Genomic DNA, 26,573 nt, shown 5'->3' with positions numbered 1-26,573 from the left:
TACAAATTATTTGAAGTGGCTTACAATATTATTCAATAAAATAGGCTGTGTATCACAAACTATTTTAGGGAAAGAGCAAGAGAACTAGTTTCTTTGGAAAAGAAGCTCATTAAGGGCCTTTAAGTTTAACCTGTTCAGTCCCTGCAAGGACACAGTTTTGTTTCAGTCAGGTTTTAAAGGTAAATATTAAAGACCAATAATTCACCTCAGACTCTGACTCAAAGGAAAATGGATATCAAAATCACAGAAACATTTTATTTCTTACCACCTGCTCCTTCCAAAATGCCCCGGACTACTGCCTGAACACCATTAGGTCTCATTAACCTTTCAGAGAGCAGCTGTCCACACAGACGCCGAAGCCAAGCTGGGGCCCGACACCTCAGCTGTGTCTTCACATCTGTACAGGACTGAGAAAAAGAAGAAGGTGTGAATTCTGAATGTCACTGAAATAGACACGACGGCCAGGCACGGTGGCTCATGCCTGTAAAAAAAAAAAAAGAAATAGTTATGATGTGTAATATTTATTTATTTAGAGAAGGAGTTTCACTCTTGTCACCCAGGCTGGAGTGCAGTAGAATGATCTTGGCTCACTGCAACCTCTGCCTCCCAGGTTCAAGCAATTCTCTTGCCTCAGCCTTCTGAGGAGTTGAGATTACAGGCACGTGCCACGATGCCAAGCTACTTTTTGCATTTTTAGTAGAGAGGGGAATTGACCATGTTGGCCAGGCTGGTCTTGAACTCCTGACCTCAGGTGATCCATCCACCTCGGCCTCCCAAAGTTCTGGGATTACAGGCGTCAGCTGTCAAGCCAGGCTAGACATTTTTTTAAAGTGCTGAGTCATATTGACAATGAACAATGTGCTATACAGACTTCAAAAGAGCAACATTCTTTCCTTTAAAAAAAAACTTTACAAAACCTTCTTTCGCATTATTTTTAAGAAAGTAAAAAACAGTGAAAAATCAATGAAATTTCAAACTCAGAAACAGACATTTGCATCAGTGATTAAAACATAGATCTTGGGAATACTAAGTTAATGCAACCAATCTCTGACCGTAGCCCTGACAATTAAATCCAGCTTCCAAGGAAGATCCTTATGAACGTATTTGCCACTAAGAGGGTGGTTCACAACAGGGAGGGAGCACTCTAGCCCTTGCCTCTGTGGCCTTAGCAAATCTGATTCCTGTGACATAGTTCCAAGAAAGAGATGGATTTCTTTTTTATTTCTTTTCTGCCCCAGTCTGATCTGCAAGAAAGAGTTGGATTTCTTCAAGGGTTTCTTTCTGGGAGTTCTGTGGAGCCACTGTGAATAAACAGACTTGGTGTCCCTTATTGCTGAGGGTGGAATAAACTCACTTATTGGCTGGTTTTGGCATGCACCTCTCAGCTCATTCCTCTTCTGTCTTTTGAGAGTGACTGCACATTCGGTTCTGCTTTTTCTTGCTAGGTATTTTTCAGAGGCCTATCCCCTGCAGAAGGTGCTGCAGTTTTGTTTGTTTGTTTTGTTTTTGAGATGGAATTTCCCTCTTGTTGCCCAGGCTGCAGTGCAGTGGCATGATCTCCGCTCACCCTAACCTCCGTCTCCCAGGTTCAAATGATTCTCCTGACTCGCCTCCTGAGTAGCTGGGATACAGGCATACACCACCATGCCCAGCTAATTTTGTATTTTTAGTAGAGACAGGGTTTCTCCTTGTTGGTCAGGCTGGTCACAAATTCCCAACTTCAGGTGATCCTCCCTCCTCAGCCTCCCAAAGTACTGGGATTACAGGCATGAGCCACCACACCTGGCCTCAGTTTTAATATTCTAGCCCTTATTTTGGGCTAGAACATTAATCATGTTGCTGTCAACCATTGCACTTAAGTATGTAAGCATCAAAATTAGTAACAGAAATATTTCATCCCAACTCTCTTGTCCTCTCTCTTTTACTGAATTATTACCATTTACTGAGAGGATTATGATGTGCCCGGCACAGCGTAACTCCCATATAATCTCAAAAGGGACTTCAAGGAAGGCATTGTGATTATCCCTATCTTATGGGTAAGAAACCTGAAGAATGGCAAGGTTTACAAATTCAAATATCTGCACATTGGGGTTGAATCCCGGAGAGGCCTGATGGAAGTAAGATGAGACAAAAATTACTCAATTAGCAGATGCCTTTGCAGCCAGCTTCAGCTGGTCCTTGCTCCTGACCTATAGCTAATTCCCTTGGCTCCTTACTCTTTTCCTTTTCTAAGACAAGGTCTCACTCTGTTGCCCAAGCTGAAGTGCAGTGGCCCGATCACAGCTCACTGCAGCCTCAACTTTCTGGGCCTGAGGAATCCTCCCACCTCAGCCTCCAGAGTAGCTGGGGCTACAGGTGCACACGACCACACGTGGCTAGTTTTTTATTTTTTATCTTTTGTAGAGATGGGGGTTTTGCTATGTTGCCCAGGTTGGCCTCAAACTCCTGACCTCAAGTGATCCTCCTGCCTCAACCTCCCAAAGTACTGGGTTTACCTGTGTGAGCCATGGTGCCTGGCTGGCTCCTCACTCTTTACACACCTAGATTCATAATGAAAATGTAGGTACTAAAAGTAAACAAACAATTCCAGCTATATCATCAAATTAAATCATTTCAGATAAACATTATTTTTAAGAAAACAAAGAAACTATCTTATCCCTAGTAGAATATATACTACTATATGTTTTCAAACAAAGTAATTAAGAATAGCACCAATAAGATCTCTGGTTTTAATTTCTTGACTTCAAATACATAATCCATTCAAAGAATTGAAGTGTCCAGATACTTCTGCTGAAAGAACATTTTGTCAAACAGTCAAATTTTAGTTAAAAAAAAAAAAAAAAGATCCAGCTTCAGAATGAGTAAAATATATCTTGCATAAAACTGCCATAAGTCTTTAAAAAAGTGATCATAATATTCTTGGGAAAAGTGTCCATCATTCCATTAGGGAAAAGGTCTTTTTGCCGGGCACGGTGGCTCATGCATGTAATCCCTGCACTTTGGGAGGCAGAGGCGGGCGGATCATGAGGTCAGGAGTTCGAGATCAGTCTGGCCAACATAGTAAAACCCCGTCTCTACTAAAAATACAAAAAATTAGCTAGGTGTGGTGGTGTGCACACGTAATCCCAGCTACTCGGGAGGCTGAGGCAGGAGAATCACGTGAACCTGCGAAGCGGAGGTTGCAGTGAGCTGAGATTGCACCATTGCACTCCAGCCGGGCAACAGTGCAAGACTCCATCTCTAAAAAAAAAAAAAAAAGAAGCCAGGCGCAGTGGCTCATGCCTACAATCCCAGCACTTTGGGAGGCCGAGGCGGGCTGATCATGAGGTCAGGAGTTCAAGACCAGCCTGACCAAAATGGTGAAACCCCATCTCTACTAAAAAAAAAAAATACAAAAATTAGCTGGGCCTGGCAGCGTGCACCTGTAATCCCAGCTACTCAGGAGGCTGAGGCAGGAGAATAGCGTGAACCCAGGAGGTGAAGGTTGCAGTGAGCCAAGATCGAGCCACTGCACTCAGTCTGGAAGACAGACCGAGAATCCATCTCAAAAAAAAAAAAAAAAAAAAAAAGAAAGAGAAAAGGTCTTTTAAATTATCCTAAGGGTCAGTGTCATTTAGTTTTATAAGTATCGTTTTATGATCTAAAAGATAAAATAAGGCTCAACTAGATCATTAAATAGGGAGCTAAAGTTATCTAATTTTCCAGAAGAAGGCAGCATATCACATACATTATTATTAATGAGTCACCCCTAAGAGTGCCCAGGCCTGAGTACCTGAGGTGGTCCTCCTTGGAGGATAAGTAGTTCCCTGACTGCTAAGGGCTGATAGACTTGATCCAACATGTCTCTCAAGGCCCCCCTGGATAGGGTTCTCTCCTCTTCAGTTAGAACCTAAAAGAAGGAAGCACTTGGCTTTAGTGGAATTCAAACCAGGCAGACAATAGAAAGTAATGTTTTACAACACTGTACAGGGATACCTGTGAGAGGAGAGGAAGGAAGGCTTCTATCCTCTCTCAATTTCCTTCCACATGGGGGAAGATACTCTAAAACATTCCTGGCCCTCTCTGCATCTCGCTCTTCTGGGCAAGTTATGAGACTGATCTTATTGCTTAGGGTGGCGTAAACTCACTTGTTGGCTGGTTTTAGCATGCATCTCTCAGCTCGTTCCTCTTCTGTCTTTTGAGAGTGACTGCACATTTTGTTCTGCTCTTTTGTGCTGGATATTTTTCAGAGGCCTATCCCCTGCAGAAGGCACTGCAGTTTTCCAGTGCTCCTTAAAATGGGTGAGTAGTGAGAGTGTTTAATTCTGGAGAGAACTTTCAGAAAGATCTGTCTCCTGCCAGGTGCGGTGGCTCATGCCTGTAATCCCAGCACTTTGGGAGGCTTAGGTGGATGGATCACCTGAGGTCAGGAGTTTGAGACTGGCCTGGCCAACATGGCAAAACCCCGTCTCTACTAAAAATAGAAAAATTAGCTGGGTGTGGTGGTGTGTACCTGTAATTTCAGCTACTTACGAGGCTGAGGCATGAGAATTGCTTGAACCTGGGAGGCAGAGGTTACAGTGAGTCAAGATTGCACCACTACACTCCAGCCTGGGTGACAGAGCAAGACTTCATCTCATAAATAAATAAGCTGGGTGTGGTGGTGCATGCCTATAATCCCAGTTACTCAGGAGGCTGAGGCAGGAGTATCTTTGGAACCCAGGAGGCAGAGGTTGCAGTGAACTGAGATTGTGCCACTGCACTCCAGCCTGGGCAACACAGCAAAGCTCCACCTCAAAAAATAATAATAACAAATAAAAAAAAAAAAGAAAAATTTGTCTCCACCTATAAGCTGTATCCTCCAATCTTGCCTTTATGAGTAAGAGAGATGAACATCTCTTACTCTTCTTAACTCTCTTTTAATTCATTTGGAACTTGGGTAGCAAAGAGGGGTATGATTTTGGGGTACTCTTGAGCCCTAACAGTACAGTCCTCCTTGGTGATTACTGCTCAGAGTCACTCAGGGTCCTGCCCATTACCGATTCACACATTGGGGTATAGGTGCAACTTAGAACACAGATATTGATGGGACTTTGTCCAGCTTCATAAAGTACACCCAGTGTTGTTTCCCCTCTGTCAACTCCTTCTCCTGCCTTCCTACTTGGTTCTCTCTGTGTGTCTCTTTTCAGTTATCTCTCCTCCTGAGATCCTGGGAACAACTTAGCCTCAGTAACAGTAATAAGACCTGTCAACCAGGTCCCATTACCTCAGGGAAGTGCAGGCAGGAGGTGCTGCTAGAAGTGTCAATCATGCATAACCCTGCCGGAAAGAGGGGGCACTCTGCTCCTATCACATAAAGGCCCCGGGGAGCTCAGAATTTTATGCCAACATTTGGATGATAGTGGTTTTTAGGCAAATGTTTATGAATGTAGGCAGGAGAGAGAAGAGAAAAGGAACAAGGACAAGGGTGACACAGGCAGGTGACAGAGAAACAAGAACATTGTGAAATCTGGCTGTGGAGGCTGGGGAATCACTGTACATGGGAGTCGTACTGACCCTTGAGACATTTACATCTCAACAGCTTCTGCTGGCTAGTCCCTATGCTGATGCCAGTGGTCCTCTCATGGAGGAGTAGTGATTCCTGCTATGTCATGCCAGTAAGTCTTATCTTCCCAATCAGTGTGTGAGTTATTTGAAGAAAAGGACCATGTCTTATGCTTCTATGATCTCCACAGCAACTTCTGTAGTCTGGATGCTCAACTGCTTACTTGACTAAGTGACAGCAAAAAATGGGCATATACCCCTAACACCTAATAATGGACATTGACAGAGTTATGTAGTGTACCAGGTGCTCTACATATGTTATCTCATTTAATCCTCCCATGCATTTAATGAGGGAGCCATGATACTAATATTAGTAGTAATTATATGAGCACTACTAGAGATTGGGCCAGATATTTGACACACATTATCCTTAATCCTTATGACCACCTTCCGAGGCAGGTATTATGATACACATATTTTTTTTTAGATGGAGTTTCGCTCTTGTTGCCCAGGCTGGAGTGCAATGGCGCAATGTTGGCTCACTGCAACCTCTGCCTCCCGGGTTCAAGAGATTCAGCCTCCCGAGTAGCTGGGATGCACCACCACAGCCAGCTAATTTTGTATTTTTAGTAGAGATAGGGTTTTTCCATGTTGGTCAGGCTGGTTTCAAACTCCCGATCTCAAGTGATCCACTCGCCCCAGCCTCCCAAAGTGCTAGGATTACAGGCATGCGCTACCGTGCCTGGCCTGGTACACACTTTATAGAAGAAACAGATGCTCAAAGAAACAGCCTGCAATAGCTGTTTCCAAAAATGGCAAGGGACAGGTGAAATGGACTCTACAGGCGTGCAAGGGACAAGCACCCAATAAATGAAACCTCCACCCACCCCCAAAAGATTCATTTATCCATTGGACATGCTTTGGCATAACCAGTTCTGAAGAACTAAGAGTTGTCTTTTATAACAGCTATCCATGAAACTATACACATATTCACACACACACAATCTCTCTCTTTCTCAATTTTACCTCTTCTGCAGGTGTTAGTAGTTTGCTTTTGGTTGGGCAGAATCCCAGTTGGCACAGACCTGCTGCAATATCCCCAAAATGGTGGCAGAATATCAAGCTCCCCAGTGATGTGTGCTGAGCAACGTTCAGAAGGGCCCTGCAGCTGGTGTACAGTCTCCGAGTTGCATCAGGGGCAGCATCGAGACATACCACGTCTTGAACGACGGCACCAAACTCAGTTCTGTATCTCAAAGGGACTCCAACACCAGGCATGAGATAGGGGCAGATGCCCAAGGTCACTACAAACTGCAAAACGAACTGGACAGTCTTCTGCTGTGAGATACTAAGTGCATCGGGGCTCAGGGCAGGAGCAACTTCCGGAGTCCTGGGGTTGGGTTTACCTGGATTGAAATTAGCTGCAAGGCGGATCATGGTTTCTTTTAAGCACAAAAGCAACAACAAGGTTTGAGAGGTAACGCTCCAAGTGACATCTACAGAGTTTTGTGGCCATTCTGCCTTATCAGCAATTTCATCTCTTAGGAGTTTCAGTTTCTTCCACTGAGGATCCTTCAGAAACTTGTCCTCCAAAGCAGACAGGTTAGATTTTAAAGTAGCCAACAAGACATCATGTTTTGTGACCTGTAGTGAACTTGAGCCTGATCCTTTTGAAGAAAAAAAAAAAAAGAAAAGAAAGGAGAGATTATATACATAGAAATCAAACTGTACTTCTCCCTGTGGAATGCCCTGCGTACTCCAGTTCCTCTTCAGTGGCCTGGCTCCGCCATCACTGGCCCTGGAAAGCCTCCCCCAGGGGTACCACCCCAGCTTATTAAGAATTTTTTTTTTTTTTTTTTTTTTGAGATGAGTTTCTCTCTTGTTACGCAGGCTGGAGTGCAATGGTGCGATCTTGGCTCACCGCAACCTCCGCCTCCTGGGTTCAGGCAATTCTCCTGCCTCAGCCTCCTGAGTAGCTGGGATTACAGGTATGCGCCACCATACCCAGCTAATTTTTGTATTTTTAGTAGAGACGGGGTTTCACCATGTTGACCAGGACGGTCTCGATCTCTTGACCTCGTGATCCACCCACCTTGGCCTCCCAAAGTGCTGGGATTACAGGCTTGAGCCACCGCGCCCGGCCATGAAGAATTTAAGACCACATTTTCTGCTTTCCCACAGCACTTTGCATGTAATTGGAGTAGTGTCCTAACATATTATACTTCATCTAGTTTGTTTCTATTCCCCACATGTTTTGAGGGCAGAGACCAGGTCTTAATCATCTCACTGGGCTTAAATTGTAGCCAGAACAGAAATTTAGAAGCTGTTTTACCATAAAACATTCATTCGGTCCAGCTGTTCTAGGTGCTGGGGATAAAGCACTGAACAGAGGGCTGGACACAGTGGCTCACGCCTATAATCCCAGCACTCTGGGAGGCTGAGGTGGGCAGATCACAAGGTCAGGAGTTCAAGACCAGCCTAGCCAACATGGTGAAACCCTGCCTCTATTAAAAATACAACAAAATTAGTTGGGCATGGTGGCGCGCACCTGTAATCCCAGCTACTCGGGAGGCTGAGGCAGGAGAATTGCTTGAACCTAGGAGGCGGAAGTTGCAGTGAGGTGAGATCGCACCATTGCACTCCAGCCTGCGCAACAGAGCAAGACACCGTCTTGAGGGAAAAAAAAAGCACTGAATAGAACAAAGGCTCTGGTCAGGCACGGTAGCTCATGCTGGTAATCCCAGAACTTTGGGAGGTCAAGGTGGGATGGTTGCTTAAGCCCAGGATTTCAACAGCCTGGGCAACATAGTGAGACCCTGTATCTAAAAAAATTAAAAGAATCAGCTGGGTATGGTGGTACATGCCTGTAGTCCCAGCTACTCAGAAGGCTGTGAGAGGATTGCTTGAGCCCAGGAAGTCAAGGTTGCAGTAAGCTGAGACTGTGCCACTGCATTCCAGCCTGGGTGACAGAGCAAGACCCAGTCTTGAAAACTAAAAACAGTAACAACAAAAAAACAGAACAAAGCCTCTTTCCTTGTGGAACTTATGTTCCAGTGAGGAAGATCACAAAATATGGTAATAGGGCTCAAACAGATTAGTTTAACCACATCATTCCCCCCAGAATATGTATTTTCAATAGATACCTGTTTCCTATGGAGTATGTTCTCCGACCACATGGTATTAATACAGAAAGTATTAACAAAACATCCAAAAAGCCTCAAATGTTTGGAAATTAAATAATGTATTTCTAAATAATCTATGGTCAAAAAAGAAATTATAAGATTTCAAACTGAGGGCCGGGCGCGGTGGCTAACGCCTGTAATCCCAGCACTTTGGGAGGCCAAGGCAGGTGGATCACGAGGTCAAGAGATCGAGACCAACCTGGTCAACATGGTGAAACCCCGTCTCTACTAAAAATACAAAAAATTAGCTGGGCATGGTGGCGCATGCCTGTAATCCCAGCTACTCAGGAGGCTGAGGCAGGAGAATTGCCTGAACCCAGGAGACAGAGGTTGCGGTGAGCCGAGATCGCGCCATTGCACTCCAGCCTGGGTAACAAGAGCGAAACTCTGCCTCAAAAAAAAAAAAAAAAAAAACCCAGAACCAGTTGTCTCTAGGGGAGTAGGAGTGGGAAATGACTATGAAAGGGCAGAAACGAACTTTCTGGGATAATAGTAATGATGCATATCTTTTCCTTTTCTCACCTGGACGTAATAATATGTATTTTGACAGGGGTTTCAATTACAAAAGTACATGCTTTTATTTTTTAGAGACAGAATCTCGCTCTGTCACCTAGGCTGTAGTGTAGTGGCATGATCTCAGATCACTGCAACCCCTGCCTCGTGGGTTCACGGGATTCTCATGCCTCAGCCAAGTACATGCATTTTTAAAACTCACTGAATGATATATGTATTCTCTGTGCATTTCACTGTATATAAATTTTACCTGAAACAAATGAACAAACTACAAAAAAATCCAAATAAATATTAAACTCTAGTTAATGTTATAATTCTGAAGTGTTTAGGGATAAAATGTAGTGATATCTGCAACTTACCTGGAATGCATCAAAAAAAAAAACAAACCATGAATTGATGGATGGATAGATGGATAGAAATGTGATAAAGCAAATATACAAAAATGTAAATCGTGGAATCTAAACAATGTGTATAAGGGTGTCTGCCATATAATTCTTTCAACTTTTCTTTTTTTCTTTTTCTTTTTGAGATGGGAGTCTCGCTCTATCACCCAGGCTGGAGTGCAGTGACGCAATCACAACTCACTGTACCTTTGACTTCCTGGGATCAAGCAATCCTCCCATCTCAGTCTCTCAAGTAGGTGGGACCACAGGAGCATATCACCCTACTTGACTAATTTTTTCATCTTTTGTAGAGATGTGGGGGTCTCACTATGTTGCCCAGGCTGGTCTTGACCTCCTGGGCTCAAGCAATCCTCCCACCTTAGCCTCCCCAAAGTGTTGGGATTACAGGCATGAGCTACTGCACCTGGCCATCAACTTTTCTATTTGTTTAGAAAACATAATAAAAAATTGAAAATATATATGGACATGCAGCCAGATCAAATAAACTAAAAAAATTGTTTTTGAAAATATAAATAGAAGCAACAGACCTCAAATCTAAAGCTAATATGCCTTCTAAGAAACAAATTAAAAGGAATCAAAATGTAATTAATAACTATTTCCAACACTGCATGATTTATAATAGTGTAAAAGTAGAAATGCATGTCCAATAACATAGGTTTGTTGAGTAAACTATGGTCTAATTGTATCTAACATACTATATGTATGTGAAGTACTTATTTTGTTTATTGTTTATTGTCTTTCTACCAACTAGAATCAAAGCACCTTGAAAACAAGGACATTAATTTGTTTTGTTCACTGCTGTATTCTCTTTGCCTGGAACAAAGTCTGACAAGTAAAAGCTGTTTAATAAATTGTTGTTGAATGAATAAATAATGGAATATTTTCTAGCTATTAAATGATGTTGAACATTATTTAATGGCATGTTCATAATACATTCTAATGTGAAGAAAGAGTATAAAACACTACATGAGCAAAAGAGTTTATAGAAAAAAATGCAAATGGCCCTTAAACATGAACATATGATCAATCTTACTCATAACAAGAGAAAAGTAAATTAAAACTATACTGAAATATCACTTTCCATCTATCAAACTGGCCAAAATCCAAAAGTTTTATAACACATTCTGTAGCAAGTCTGTGAGGAAACACACACTCTCATACATTGTTGGTAGGAACTAAAACAGTACATCCCCAAGGAGATAAATTTGGCAATATCTAGCAAAATTACATAGGCATTTCCCTTTGGCCCAGCAATCTCACTTTTAGGAATCTATCCTATAGATACACAGGCAAAAAATGCAAAATGATATATTTACAAGCCTATTCATTGTAGTACTTCTTAAATTAGCAAAAGATTTGAAAACAATGCAAACGTCCACTAGTAGTGAACTGGCTGAATAAATTGTGCAGCTATAAAAGAGTAAAAGGAAGACTTATAATGATCTCTAAGTTATAAGTTACAAGTTATAAGATTTATAACTGTATAACAATCTCTAAGACATTAAGTTAAAAAAGTAAAATGTGGCCAGGCACAGTGGTTCACACCTGTAATCCCAGCACTTTGGGAGGCCGAGGCAGGGAGATCACCTGCAGTCAGAAGTTTGAGACCAGCTTGACCAACACGGATAAACCCCATCTCTACTAAAAATACAAAATTAGTCGGGCATGGTGGCACATGCCTGTAATCCCAGCTACTCAGGAGGCTGAGGCAGGAGAATAGCTTGAAACCAGGAGGCAGAGTTTACAGTGAGTTGAGATCACACCACTGCACTCCAGTCTAGGCAACAAAAGTGAAACTCCATCTCACAAAAGAAAAAAAACAGATGCAGAAAAAACTATATATAGTATGCTACCTTTTGTGTAAAAATAGGATAAATATGAAACCATGTATTACTTGCGTATCTTTTCAAAAAAGAAGCTATGAAAGAATAAATTAAAACTAACTAAAATAAGTCATCTACAGACAGAGGGAGAGAGCAGGGGAGGAAACATGGATAACTGTATCTAATTTTATTAGTTTTAGAACCCAACAGCTGTTTTTCATAGTTAAAAAAATTAAGGCAAAAGGAAAATGCAAAACAATTATTAAAATCAAAAACAAACAAATGAACCAATGAACCATATTCTGTGGTCTATGCCAAAGGTCACCAAACTATGATCTGCAGTTTAAATCTGGTCCAGCAACTGTTTTCATGAATAAGGTTTCACTGGAATACAGTTATGCCCATTTACATACAGTCTATGGCTGCTTTTGAGATACAGTGGCAGAGCTGAGTAGTTACAACGGAGACCATATGGGCTGCAAAGCTCAAAATATTTACTATCTAGTCCTTCAGAGAAAAAGTTTACTGACTCCTACTCTATATTAAGTTAGCAGCATAACCACACAGAAAATTATTTTAAGAGACTTGAAATATAGGATTTTGTATATCCTGAGAACAAAAAGCAACCAAACAAAAACCCCTTAAACAATGGGTTTGTAGTGGTAATGTTGGATTTGTTCTTTGACAATATTATAGATATGTATAAGTATGTATTGTGTGATTATACATTTTATATAATGTGTGATTACATATTTATATATGTATGGATATATATATGTACATACATAAGTAAATACATTAATTTCAGCAGGAAGCAATATTCTCAGATAAAAGAAATACAGGCTGGACACTGTGGATCATGCCTGTAATCCCATCACTTTGGGAGGCCAAGACAGGTGGATCACATGAGATCAAGAGTTCAAGACCAGCCTGACCAACATAGTAAAACCCCATCTCTGAAAAAAAAAAAAAACCAAAAAAAAAAACCAAATATATAAAATATAGGATAAAAGAATAGGTAGGTAGACAAATATGTGATAGAGCAATTACAGTAAAATTGTTAACTGTAGAATGAAGGTCACGGTATCTTCACTGTAAAAGCTTTTCAACTTTTCTGTAAGCTTCAAAATTTCTTTTTTTTTTTTTTTTTTGAGACAGTCTCATACTGCTGCCTCAGCTGGAGTGCAATGGCACGATCTTGGCTCACTGCAACCTCCGCCTCCAGGGTTCAAGTGATTCTCCTGCCTCAGCCTCCTGAGTAGCTGGGATTATAGGTGCCTGCCACCAAGCCCAGTTAATTTTTTGTATTTTTAGTAGAGACAGGGTTTCACTATGTTGGCAAGGCTGGTCTCAAACTCCTGACCTCGTGATCTGCCTGCATTGGCCTACCATAGTGCTGGGATTACAGGTGTGAGCCACAGCACCCAGCTAGTTGCATAATTTCAAAGTTTCATAATGAAATGTTAGAAAAAATTTATAAAATTTAAAAAAATCTCATAATATTTCACTTCAATTGGAAATACTGGTAAGAACTCCAGACTTATTTTCATCTTCTAAAAATCCATGTATTTCCTGGCTCTAATCCTTCAAAAAGTCTGAAAGCAATGACAATTCCTTTTTCCTTTTCTTCTTTTTTTTTTTTGAGACAGGGCATCACTCTGTCACCCAGGCTGGTGTGCAGTGGTATAACCATAGTGCACTGCAGCCTCAAACTCCTGGGCTCAGCTGATCCTCCTGTCAGCCTCCCAAGTAGCAGAGACCACCAGCATGTGGCACCATGCCCAGCTAATTTCTGTATTTTTGGTAGACAGTGTTTTACTATGTAGTCCAGGCTGGTCTTGAACTCTTGGACTCAAACAATCAGCCCACTTCAGCCTCCCAAAGGGCTGGGATTACAGGTGTGAGCCACCACACCCAGCCAACGATAATTCCTTTTTTTTTTTTTTTTTTGAGATGGAGTCTCACTCTGTCGCCTAGGCTGGAGTGCAGTGGCACAGTCTTGGCTCACTGAAACCTCCACCTCCCGGGCTCAAGCAATTCTCCTGCCTCAGACTCCGGAGTAGCTGGGATTATGGGTGTGTGTCACCAGGCCTGGCTAATTTTTGTATTTTTAGCAGAGATGGGGTTTCGCCATGTTGACCAAGCTGGTCTCGAACTCCAGATCTCAAGTAATCCACCCACCTCGGCCTCCCAAAATGCTGGGATTATAGGCATGAGCCACTGCACCCAGCCAATAATTTCAATAGCAACGAATATCCTGTGCCCACATTGTGATTTCTAAATGTCACTTCTCCTAAGAGAGAATTGTTTTCAAAAATGGGGCAGGAAATACATAAGATGAACCTGAGATATCTTCTGTTTGAGAGCAAGGAGGTGATCAAAGATTACCATGGTCTTGTCAGAAAGTCCAAGAGCCAATCTGAAATGGTTACCACTGGCCAAAAATGGGAAATTTAATCATTAAGAACAAGAAATACAATAATTGAAACATCAAATACATAAAATGTATGATTCATAATACAACAAAAAAGATCACTTCATTGGCTACCTTTGGAGGTTGCTAAGACACTAATTTATTATTCTGAAAACTGGTCAATAAAGGAACAGAATGATTCTAACTATATTAAAATATAGTCATGTTTATATACAGAGAAAAGGGTCTCAAAGTTTTAATACCTCGAGGTTTTAACAGTGATGATCTCTGGGTGGTAGGGTTAAAGGTGGGATTTTTCTTTTTACCTAATTATAGTTTTAATTTTTTTTTTTTAACAATAAATATGTATTGTCTCTGCACTAAAAGTTATTTTAGGGTTATAAAACAGTATGTGGCATATGAGATCATTTTTGTAAAAAGGAAAAATAATATTTTCTGAATTGCTAGTAGTGATACCTCTGGGTAGTGAGATTAAGGTAATTTTAATTTTCTTCTTTTGGCTTCTCTACGTTTAAAAAATCTTTCCTATAGTAAACATTAACTGCTTCTATTTTTTAAAAAAAAGGAAAAAGGAAAGCTGGCACAGTGACATGCATGTAGTTGGGAGGCTGAGGTAGAAGCATCACCTGAGCCCAGAAGTGAGGCTGTAGTGTACTATGATCATGTCTATGAATAGCCACTGTACTCCAGGCTGGACAACATAGGAGATCCTGTCTCTATTTAAAAGAGGGAGAGAGAAACAGAGAGACAGAGAGAGAAACAATAATATCCTTTAAAAGTAATAAGAACATTTGAATGACACCTTAAAAACAAAAACAAACAGACAAAAATAATAAAAATAATGAGAACAGAAAAGTAAGAAATCTGCAATATTCTAGGACTTTCCAGTGCAAGTGTTCTGACCCACTGGCAGGAATATCTGGTTCCTTTGGCTAATGTATACCTCAAATGGAAATGAGTGTTACTTCCCTCTTGTTGCCACTAACCATTAAGATCACTAACCAACCTCTAAATGACTTCCAGTGACATAAGATCTTTGAACCCAAACATGGAACACAAAGAAAGTGATCTAAAACAAAAGCTCTCAGTGAAGTTTTACAGGAGCCCCTTTAATGAAGTAGTCTACTCTGCCCTCTACTGGTGATGAAAATAATATTTACTTAGAAATGGAGACATTTCCATAAAATAGCAGGTCTCAGTATGTATGCTATGGAGACCTGGCTTGCCAGGGGATTCCCAAGACCCTCTCAGGGGCTCTGCAAGGTCAAAACCATTTCATAATAATACTAAGTCATGATGCGCCTTTTACATTCTCAAGAGTGTACTGAGTATGAAAGGTGTATTGATATGAGTTCTGATTTTATATTGCAACAAACCTTTAAGATATTACCTCTTGCCTGGCGTGGTGGCTCATGCCTGTAATCCCAGCACTTTGGGAGGCCGAGGCAGGCAGATCACCTGAGGTCGGGAGTTCAACATGGAGAAACCCCATCGCTACTAAAAAATGCAAAATAAACCAGGCATGGTGGCACATGCCTATAATGCCAGCTACTCGGGAGGCTGAGGCAAGAGAATCGTTTGAATCTGGGAGAAGGAGGTTGCGGTGAGCCGAGATGGCACCATTACACTCCAGCCTGGGCAACAAGAGCGAAACTCTTGTCTCAAAAAAAAAAAAAAATACTACCTCTTGTTGAATTTCTCTTCATTTTTTTCCCTCACACAATTCATGCAGAGATTATCTTGTTGAGTTTTAGAATTGTACAAAAGAATAGACATAATTATCTGAAAAGGTGATTGAACTCTCCTTCCTTTCCAACTACATATCTATGTGAGTCTAGGTTTTCTTCATGTACTTCAATCAAAACCACCTATCATGACAGACTGGAGAAGCAGATACGAAAATCCAGCTGACTTCTCAGTTGGGCATGGTGCCTCAAGCCTGTAATCCTAGCACTTTGGGAGGTTGAGGTGGGCAGATCACCTGAGGTCAGGAGTTTGAGACAGCCTGGCCAACATGGTAAAAGGGAGGCTGAGGCATGAGAACTGCTTGAACCTGGGAGGTGGGGGTTTCAGTGAGTCAAGATCACGCCACTGCACTCCAGCCTGGGTGACGGAGTGAGACTCTGTCTCAAAAACAAAACAAAACAGGGTCTTACTCTGTCACCCAGGCTGGAGTGCACTAGTATAACCATGGCTCACTGCAGCCTAGACCTGGACCTCCAGGTTCAAGCAATCCTCCCATCTCAGCCTCCCCAGTAGCTGGAACCACAGGTGTGTAGTACCAGTCCTGGCCAATTTTTTTTATTTTTTGTAGAAACAGAGTTTCACTATGTTGCCCAGTCTGGTCTCAAACTTCTGGGCTCCTGCCTAAGCCTCCCAGAGTGCTGGGATTACAGGTATGATCCACCTCACCCAGCCACTACAGATATTTTAAATTCTCTCAGCAGCTAATATGATCAAATAGCAGACAGATTCATATAATACATAACAGACTACATGCACAAAATAATATAATTTTACACACTAATTCTTTTTCAAATAGGAATGCTTGAATTTCTGTAACTTAAGTGAGTACATATATATGTACTGCATCACATACTCATAGAGATTAGAGTCTTCTATAAATGAAGCTTAATATGTGTATTTTGTGATAGATGATTACTTCCAGGATTTTTGCTTATTTAAACTTGTTCTCAGTCATATTATAGAGAGTTGCAGGCCAGACGTAGTGGCTCACACCTGTAATCCCAGCACTTTGGGAGGCCAAGGCAGGCAGATCACTTAAGGTCAGGAGTTTGAGACCAGCCTGGCCAACATGGCGAAAACCCGTCTCTACTAAAAATACAAAAAGTAGCTGGGCGAGGTGGCACATGCCTGTAATCCCAGCTACTCAGGAGTCTGAGGCAGGAGAACAACTTGAACCTGGGAAGCAGAAGTTGCAGTGAACGCCACTGCATTCCAGCCTGGTCAACAGAGTGAGACTCCGTCTCAAAAAAAAAAAAGAGTTGCAGTTGCAAGACAAGTGATCTCTCGATTAGCAACTTAAAATTCTATTTTGCAGTCGGACTCTTGAGACAATGTAATATATTTACCATACTTTTAGTGGAAAGGACCTAAATTCAAATTCTGCCACTTACTAGTCTGACATTGGGTAACTTCCAATGTACCTGAACCTTGGTTCCTTCATCTAAAGAAATGGAATACAAGAGTACTGATCTCAGGGGATGGTTATGAGGATTAAATAATGTATATGTAGGCCAGGTGCGGTGGCTCACACTTGTAATCCAAGCATTTTGGGAGGTCAATGCAGGTGGATCACAAGATCAGGAATTCAAGACCAGGTTGGCCAAGATGGTAAAACCCCGTCTCTACTAAAAATACATAAATTGGCCAGGCGCAGTGGCTCATGCCTGTAATCCAAGCACTTTGGAGGCCAAGGCGGGCGGATTACCTGAGGTCGGGAGTTCAAGACCAGCCTGACCAACATGGTGAAACCCCGTCTTAAAAAAAAATACAAATACAAATACAAAAATTAGCCGGGCACAGTGGCAGGTGCCTGTAATCCCAGCTACTTGGGAGGCTGAGGCAGAAGAATTGCTTGAAACCGGGAGGTGGAGGTTGCAGTGAGCCAAGATCATGCCACCGCACTCTAGTCTGGGCAACAGAGCAAGGCTCTGTCTCAAATAAATAAATAAATAAATAAAATGTAAACAGCCTACTATGGGGACTGACACTCAGTAGGCACTCATTTACTAATATTAATAACCTGTGTTCAATTCCCACTGGTATGGTGTAATGTTTGCAGAAATTTTTACAGTTTTGAGTATAAAATCTGAGACTAGGAAGTGATCCCCCTTGGCCTTTCGTCTGCCCTTGCTACTTCTACAGATCACTTCCCCCAAATATACACCCCAATGATAAGTAGAGCTCTATCTCCTACGTCCTTTCCAAAAGCTCCAGATAACATCAGAGCCTCTACACTGAAGAATTTGTCTGATTCTGAGAGGGGTGTTCAGTAGATCTCGGGCCTAGGTCCGTGTTCTGCCCCTAATTTGACCAAGTGATCTTGAACAGGTCACTTAATCTCTTCAGTGAGCCTCGGGTGTTCTCAGTCGTAAAAGGAGTGGCAGCCTCAACCACTCCAACGTCCCTTCAGATTCTAGATTGGGAAACAACTGTCCACGCACCACAAAGATTAAAAGCGACTGGAAACCCCTAAATACTCTCCCCAAATCCATTTCAAATGTCACTGCTTCCAATTTCTGGGCTGCTTAGCATTTTTTACACATCTCAAGGATCCACACTGGTCCCTGCGCCCTCACGCGGCAGAGACCTCACACGTTCTATGTCGCGGGCGCCCGACCCTCTCAAGAGCTAGGTCCAGATACCCTTCCCAAGAGCGCTGCAGTAAGGACCGAATGAAATAACGCCCCCAAGGCGCCTGACAGAGCCCAGCACGAGGCAAGTGCTCAAGAGATGTTGTCTAATAGCAGCAGTCAACGGATCCAGCGCCCTCCTTGAGCCTCAGTTTCCTCAAAGATGTAATGAGGACGGGCAGAGACACTGCTCAAAGCCCCCAGCAGCGGGCAGAGGGTCCTGGGGCGAGCCTAAGGGGCGCACGCTACGGGAGGCAGGGCAGCCCCAGAAGCCGGGCGCCCCTTGAGAGTCCCGGGTCCAGCCCGGCGCCGAGATGCGTCCTCTCACCTCCCGGGCTCAGCAGCAGCTTCAATGCCTCCAAAATCCGATCCAAACTGCATATCTCCTGAGCCGCGTTGCCAACGTCCTGTCCCGAAGCCGCCATGACTGGAGTGGAACGCGACGTTCGCAACTCCCTCAGACGCCACGGCACGGCTCCGCCGCCGCCATGTTGAGTGTGGCAGAAGGCGCTGGGCGCACTATGGGGAGGGGCCCACAGCGTGGGGCGGGGCCAAATCGGTCGAGAACGCCGCCTTCACGTTTTTTTTCTGTCCGGGCTTAGTCCAGAGTCTGAGGGAACCCAAAAATGGCTAACACAATCTGCCCACGCACACAGTTTCCGAAGCTCAGTATGATTAACTACTATGTAAAGAAGGAAGAGAGAAGTAATTTATCATGAAAGAATCTATTTTACAATATGAAAATACTCAGGTACTCAACACGGGCAGACATAATGAAGCAGACAGATACATCCGCTTACAGTGAAGTATGGGTAAGAAAAACAATATTCAGACTGGGCGCAGTGGCTCACGCCTGTAATCCCAACACTTTGGGAGGCTGGCGGGTAGATCACTTCAGATCAGGAGTTCGAGACCAACCTGGCTAACATGGTGAAACCCCGTCTCTACTAAAAAATACAAAAACTAGCCAGGCGTGGTGGCAACCACACCCAGTGTCTCCATCCTGCACCATGAGGGCTGGGCACTTAGACGTGTGGGCACCCACAGCCCTGCACATTCAGGCTCTGTCTACGCCCACACCCCATCCCTTCCACAAAGCAGCTACCAGTTGGCCCCTATGAGTCTAGAACTGCAGACGGGGAGCACAGTGCAGCGTTCAGAGGGCAGACCAAGGGAAGAGTCCTGCAGAGTCCTAGAAGAAGGCCTGGGATGGTTGGGCAGGGAATTCTACAGCCTCAGAACCCAGAGTGTGGGCTGGGTATGGTTGCTCATGCCTGTAATCCCAGCACTTTGGGAGGCTGAGGTGGGAGGATTGCTTTTGCCCAGGAGTGTGACACAAGGCTGGGCAAAATAGGGAGACCCTGTCTCTATAAAACAAATACAAAAATTAGCCAGGCCTGTTGGCATGTGCCTGTGGTCCAGCTACTTGAGAAGCTGAAGAGGGAGGCTCCCCTGAGCCCAGGAGGTTGAGGCTACAGTGAGCCATGATTACACCACTACACTCCAGCCTGAGACCCTGTCTCAAACAAACAAAGAATACAGAGTGTGGTCTTGGAGGAGGGTGAGGATTTTGAGATGTGGGGATGGGCAAGTCCTCCAGGCCTGGCAGATTTCTTGCCGAGGAAGAGGGGCATGGCAGAGGAGGCCAGATGGAACCTCTTGAGCACGAACCCAGGGCCAGGAGCCTACCAAGCCTAAGTCTGAGGGCAGTACTGGTGTGGGATTTACAAAAGATGATTAGAGCATATTCAGAGCAGAGTATCCTTTATCCCAAAGTATTATAGGACCTGGACATCCCTTATGTTTTTATCCTGTAGGCTCTGTGGGCTGAGCCACCTCTAATTGTCATGCATAATTTCATGCCATAAGATCCCATAAAATTTTTTTACAGTAAAGTGATATATCCCATGTGGAACACTGGGTGCATTTTAATATGTGTGGTAGGATGTTGGAGGAGTGCCTAGGGTCCACGAGGCTGTAGTGTAAATCGGCCCTTGTCTGAAGAGGTGGAAACATTCTCAGGCTTCTCCCAGCCTCAAATCATTCAGATGTGCTTTAAGTAACCTGTTTCCTTAGAATTTTGTATTTAAACTTATGGAATTTTAGTTTATAGGACTTGAATTTGCTCTGGGCAGCTTTGTTAAAACACAAAAGTATGGCCAGGCGCGGTGGTTCACACCTATAATCCCAGTACTTTGGAAGGCTGAGGTGGGCAGATCACCTGAGGTCAGGAGTTCGAGACCAGCCTAACCAACAAGCTGAAATCTCGTCTCTACTAAAAATACAAACATTAGCTTGGTGTGTTGGGGCATGCCTGTAATCCCAGCTACTCAGGAGCCTGAGGCAGGAGAATTGCTTGAACCTGGGAGGCGGAGGTTGCAGTGAACTAAGATTGCACTACTGCACTCTAGCTCAAGGACAGAGCAAGTCTCCATCTCAAAACAAAACAAAAACCCACAGAAGTACAGCAGAGAGACCCCTGTAATATGCCATTAAACATCCATTGTAACCAATATTCACAAAGGCTGCATCCTAGCAGGGGCTGGCTGCCCCTCTGCAAAAAACCAGATGGAGATGTTCAAGACACGCACACAGAGATCTGTATTCATGTAAATGTTTCATTGACTTGAAGTCGGCCAATAAGGTGCCCATTTATCAGGAATTTGGGGAAGAGCAACAGAACTAGTCACCCAAACAGGCTGATCAAAGCAGAGCCATTCCCATTTTGGCTCACTGCAACCTCCACCTCCAGGGTGATTCTCCTGCCTCAGCCTCCTGAGTAGCTGGGACTACAGGCGTTTGCCTGCTGTTTGCCCAATCCAGAACCATCAAGGCTAATGGCATCCAATACTTATCAATGGCTGTTTCACAGGAACAGAATTTCCAGTAAGGACCCCCACAAATTAAGGGTTCTTGTGGGGAACTTTTAAAGCCATGTGTGATAACTGACATGTTGCACTCCATTTTCCATAAATCGCTCCTAAATTCTTACCCTACTCATCTCAAAGTATCTGCTGATAACCCCATCACTCATCTTACAAGGAAGCAGGCACTGAAGCTTGTTTCCTTTTTTTGGATTTTAATGTTATACATTTTAAAGAAACTTTACTTTTGCGCTTACACAGCAGGTGTATATATTTATGAGGTACATGAGATATTTTGATACAGGCATACGATGCACAATTATCAGGTCAGGGTCAATGTGTTTCACGTTTTTCATTTATTTTAAAAGAAAACTTTATTACCACTCTCTTCAGCACCATTCATATCCTTTATTTATTTCAGCCTACAGAAGCTCTTTTTTTTTTTTTTTTTTTTGAGGTGGAGTTTCGCTCTTGTTACCCAGGCTGGAGTGCAATGGCGCGGTCTCGGCTCACCGCAACCTCCGCCTCCTGGGTTCAAGCAATTCTCCTGCCTCAGCCTCCCAAGTAGCTGAGATTATAGGCGCGCGCCATCATGCCCAGCTAATTTTTGTATTTTTAGTAGAGACGGGGTTTCACCTTGTTGACCAGGATGGTCTCAATCTCTTGACCTCGTGATCCACCCACCTCGGCCTCCCAAAGTGCTGGGATTATAGGCATGAGCCACCGCGCCCGGCCAGAAGCTCTTTACTGTCTCTGTTATTTGTCCTCTCCCTAAGGCCAGTTCACTATTCCTGCAAATAGATCCACCCTCACAGAATGCCACTTTGGATGACATCGTTCTCCTGCTCAAAATACTTCAGTGGGCCAGGTGCAGGGCTCATGCCTGTATTCCCAACACTTTGGGAGGACGAGGCAGGAGGGCTGCTTGAGCCCAGGAGTTCCAGATCAGTCTGGGCAATGTGATAAAACCCTGTCTCTACAAAAAACACAAATATTAGGCAGGCGTAGTGGTGCATGCCTATAGTGCCAACTACTCAAGAGGCTAAGGTGGGATAATTGCTTGGACCCAGGAAATCGAGGCTGCAGTGAGCTGAGACTGCACCAGTGTACTCCAGCCTGGGCGACAGAGTAAGACTTGGTCTCAAAAAAATTGTTTTAAACCCAAAACTTTAGTGTCTTGGTTCTGACCCATTAAATCCAATCCAAATTGGAATGCTTGGTCTTTTCTCTTTTAACATGTTTGCTTAAATGATTCCCTGCATCCAAAACTCCCTTGCTCTGGTCCTCATTCAATAACAAAATTAAAGCTAACAATTAACAAAACACCCCGACAAGACAGGCATACTTCTAAATGCTTTGTACGTATCAATTTATTTAGTGTTGAAAACACTATAAAGTCTATATAGTCTTGCTCTCTTGCCCAGGCTGGAGTGCAGTGATGCGATCTTGGCTCACTGCAACCTCTGCCTCCTGGGTTCAAGCCATGCTCCTGCCTCAGCCTCCCAAATAGCTGGGACTACAGGCCACGCCACCACACCTGTGGAATTTTTGTATTTTTGGTAGAGATGGGGTTTCACTATGTCGGGCAGGCTGGTCTCAAACTGCTGACCTCAGGTGATCTGCCTGCCTCGGCCTCCCAAATTGTAGACATTACAGGCGTGAGCCACGGCATCTGTCCCAGTTACCTTCATTTTAGAGATGAAGACACTGAGGCATAGAAAGGTCAAGTAACTTGTCAAGCTCACAGCTGGAAAGGACAGAATCAGGATTTGAACTCAGCACAGCTCTAGTGTCTTGGCATCTAATGAACCAGCAAAAGGGAAACAGGAGCTGTTTTCCAAGTCTCCTGTGCTTCCAGACCCTTGCTGGGGCCAACTGCCTTTTGAGCCAGGTGCGGTGGCTCACGCCTGTAATCCCAGCACTTTGGGAGGCCAAGGTGGGTGGATTGCCTGAGATCAGGAGTTCCAGACCAACCTGGTCAACATAGTGAAACCCCGCCTCTACTAAAAATATAAAAAATTAGCTGGGCTTGGTGGGTGGGTGCCTGTAATCCCAGCTACTAGGGAGGCTGAGGCAGGAGAATCAATTGAACCCGGGAGGCAGAGGTTGCAGTGATCTGAGATTGTGCCACTGCACTCCAGCCTGGGCAACAAGAGAGAAACTCCATCTCAAAAAAAAAAAACAAAAAAAAATTTTCAGCCTGGGCAACATGGTAAAACCCCATCTCTGTAAAAAAGATAAAAATTAGCTGGGCATGTGCCTATATGCCTATTGTCCCAGCTTCTCTGGAGATTTGGTGGGAGGATTGCTTGAGCCTGTGAGGTCGAGGCTGCAGTGAGCCATGTTCATGCCACTTCACTCCAGCTTGGGTGACAGAAGAGACCCTATTCCAAAAAAAAAAAAAAAAATTTCCTTGCTAGTACAGATCCTCGCACACAGTAGGTGCTCTGTAAACAATTTAACTTTTATTCTATATAAGACATTTATCTTTCTTTGTCCTCATTCTATTTTTTCTGGACTTTTACCATTTGCATTAAATTATAGGTAAAATTTAGAATTTCTAAGTGCACAGTTCAGCGGCATTAAGTACATTCACACTTTTGTGCAACCCTCACCACTATACATCTCCAGAACTTTTTCATTTTTTTGAAACAGAAACTCGGTTCCAGTTTCTTCACATTCTCCCCAACAGTTGTTTCAATTATTTCACATCGTATTCATAAATCATAACATCATTTTGTAGCCCATAAATTTAAAAATGGAGAAAGGATTTGCATGTACATTTCTCCAAAGAAGATATACAAATAGCCAATAGGCTTATGATAAGGTGTTCAACATCGATAGGAAAATGCACATCAATACCGCAATGAGACACCACTTCACGAGGTTTAGGACGGCTACTATAAAAAGCAAAACAAGGCCAGACATGGTGGCTCACGCCTGTAATTCCAACACTTTGGGAGGCTGGGGTGGTAGGATTACTTGAGGTCAGGAGTTCGAGACCAGCCTGGCCAACATGGTGAAAACAAAAATTCAAAAAATTAGCTGGGCGTGGTGGTGTATACCTTTAATCCCAGCTACTTGGGAGGCTGAGGAAGGAGAATAGCTCTAACCTGGGAGGCGGAGGTTGCAGTGAGCCTAGATCATACCACTGCACTCCAGACTAGGTGACAGAGCAAGACTCCATCTCAAAATACATAAATTTTACAAGATTATAAAATACATAGAAAAAAATTGAACAAGTGCTAGGGAGGATGTGAAAAAATTATGTATCTGATAAGCGATGAATTTCCAGAATAGATATTAAAAAAACTCAACAGTAAACAACCCAATTCAAAAACGGATAAAGGGATCCAGCAATCCCATTTCTGGGTATTTACCCAAAAAGTTTGATATCAGTGTGTCATGGAGATGTCTGCACTTCCATGAGCACTGCAGCACTATTCACAATAGCTAAGCTATGGAATCAACCTAAGTACTCATCAACAGATGAATGGATAAAGAAAATGAGGTATAAGAGATAACAGTCAGGAGTCATTGTCACAGTATAATAGAAATATTAGCAACCAGATTCATGTAAGGACTAAGTGGTCCTCGTGAATTGCATAAGCCTCCAAACTGCTCATGTTGCACTCTATCCTTTCTGTAGTTTGCTGGGTAATAAAGAGGGTAAGCTAATAGTTTTTATTTTTTTTGAGATGGAGTCTCGCTCTTGTTGCCAAGGCTGGAGGGATGTTGGCTCACTGCAAACTCCACCTCCCAGCTTCAAGCAATTCTCTTACCTCAGCCTCTTGAGTAACTAGGATTACAGGCATACAGACCACGCCCAGCTAATTTTTGTATTTTTAGTAGAGACAGGGTTTCACCATGTTGTCCAGGCTGGTCTCCAACTCCTGATCTTAAGTGATCCACCTGCCTCGGCCTCCTGACCTTAAGTGATCCACTGTGCCCGGCCTAATAGTTTCTGATAATAACTGGGAAGGCATTTTCTTCTTAATTAACAAGAGACTGAAAATTAAAAGTTGGGGCTGGGCGAGGTGGCTCATGCCTGTAATCCCAGGACTGTGGGTGGCCAAGGTGGGTAGAGTGTTTGAGCCCAGGAGTTCAAGACCTGGCACCTGGTTTTGTAACATGATGAAACTCTGTCTCTAATAAAGAGTTCTTTGAGAGAACCAGATTACCAATATTATACCCAAGAAAATTAAATATTCATTCAGGAACGTGTAATATATATCAAAGCCCCCAATTTTCCCCAAAATATCTTTTTAATTTTCACTGCCGGCCAGGTGCAGTGGCTCATGCCTGCAATCCCAGCAATTTGGGAGGCCAACATGGGTGGATAACTTGAGGTCAGGAGTTTGAGACCAGCCTGGCCAACATGGTGAAACTCTGTCTGTACTAAAAACACAAAATTTACCTAGGCATAGTGGTACACACCTGTAATCCCAGCTACTCAGGAGACTGAGGCGGGAGAATTGCTTGAACCTGGGAGGTTGCAGTGAGCCGAGATTGCACCACTGCACTTTAGCCTGCGGAATAGAGCAGGACCTTGTAAGGAAAAAAAAAAAAAAAAAAAAAGCTGGGCATGGTGGTTTATGCCTGTAATTCCAGTATAGCACTTTGGGAGGCCAAGGTGGGCAGATCACGAGTTCGGGAGATCAAGACCATCCTGGCCAACATGGTAAAACCCCATGTCCACTAAAAATACAAAGAAAATTAGCTGGGTATGGTGGTGTACACCTGTAGTCTCCCCTGTTGGGAGGCTAAGGCAGAAGAATTATTGCTTGAACCCAGGAGGTGGAGATTGCAGTGAGCCAAAATCACGCCACTTCACTACAGCCTGGATGACAACGTGAGACTCTGTCTCAAAAAAAAAAAAAAAAGCCAGATTCAAAAGGATGATTAAATTAAAGGGGCCTACTTAATTTGTGAAGAGAATATAAATGAGATGAGGGGATAGGGGCAGGCAGGAATGGAAAGTTACTGCCCACTAGATACAACATTTATTTGGAATGATGAAAAAGTTCTAAAACCAGAGCTGATTGTTATACATTTTGAATGTACTTAATATCACTGAATTGTACACTTAAAATCAGTTAAAATAACTGGGTACATAGTTTCAGTCTGGGATGATGAAAAAGTTCTGAAGATGGATAGTGGTGATGGTTGCAACACAATGTGAATATACTTAATGTTATTGAACTGTAAACTTAAAAATGGCTAAAATGAGGCCAACATGGTGGCTCACTTCTGTAATCCCAGTACTTTGGGAGGCCAAGGAGGACAGATCACTTGCGTCCAGGAGTTCAAGACCAGCCTTGGCATAATAGCGAGATCCCTGTCTCTACAAAAAAATTTTAAAAATTACCTGGGTGTAATGGTGCACACCTGTAGTCCCAGCTACTAGGGAGGCTGAGACAGAAGGATTGTTTGTGCCTGGGAGATTGAGGCTGC

General features: G+C 43.2%; 1 protein-coding gene across 2 annotated transcripts in view; it reads right to left on the bottom strand.

Annotated features, from left to right (window-relative positions):
- Positions 1 to 18,698, bottom strand: part of TANGO6 (transport and golgi organization 6 homolog) — a 242,417-nt gene extending 223,719 nt beyond the window's left edge. For both annotated transcript variants that reach the window (XR_010344863.1, XM_064383227.1), the window contains exons 1-4: positions 18,584 to 18,698; positions 6,550 to 7,190; positions 3,773 to 3,889; positions 266 to 407 (exon numbers count right to left, since the gene is read on the bottom strand). Coding sequence is in view for 1 of the 2 variants with exons in the window: in XM_064383227.1 (XP_064239297.1) it covers positions 266 to 407; positions 3,773 to 3,889; positions 6,550 to 7,190; positions 18,584 to 18,680 (997 nt within the window). In the remaining variant the exon portion in view is untranslated. The remainder of the gene's footprint in view (positions 1 to 265; positions 408 to 3,772; positions 3,890 to 6,549; positions 7,191 to 18,583) is intronic.
- Positions 18,699 to 26,573: the final 7,875 nt, after the last annotated feature.

Source organism: Aotus nancymaae, unplaced genomic scaffold, assembly GCF_030222135.1.
Source record: "Aotus nancymaae isolate 86718 unplaced genomic scaffold, 86718_ANA_hifiasm-v0.15.2.pri h1tg000030l, whole genome shotgun sequence".
Taxonomy (NCBI): Eukaryota; Metazoa; Chordata; class Mammalia; order Primates; family Aotidae; genus Aotus; species Aotus nancymaae.
This window is presented reverse-complemented; position numbering and strand designations above follow the sequence as displayed.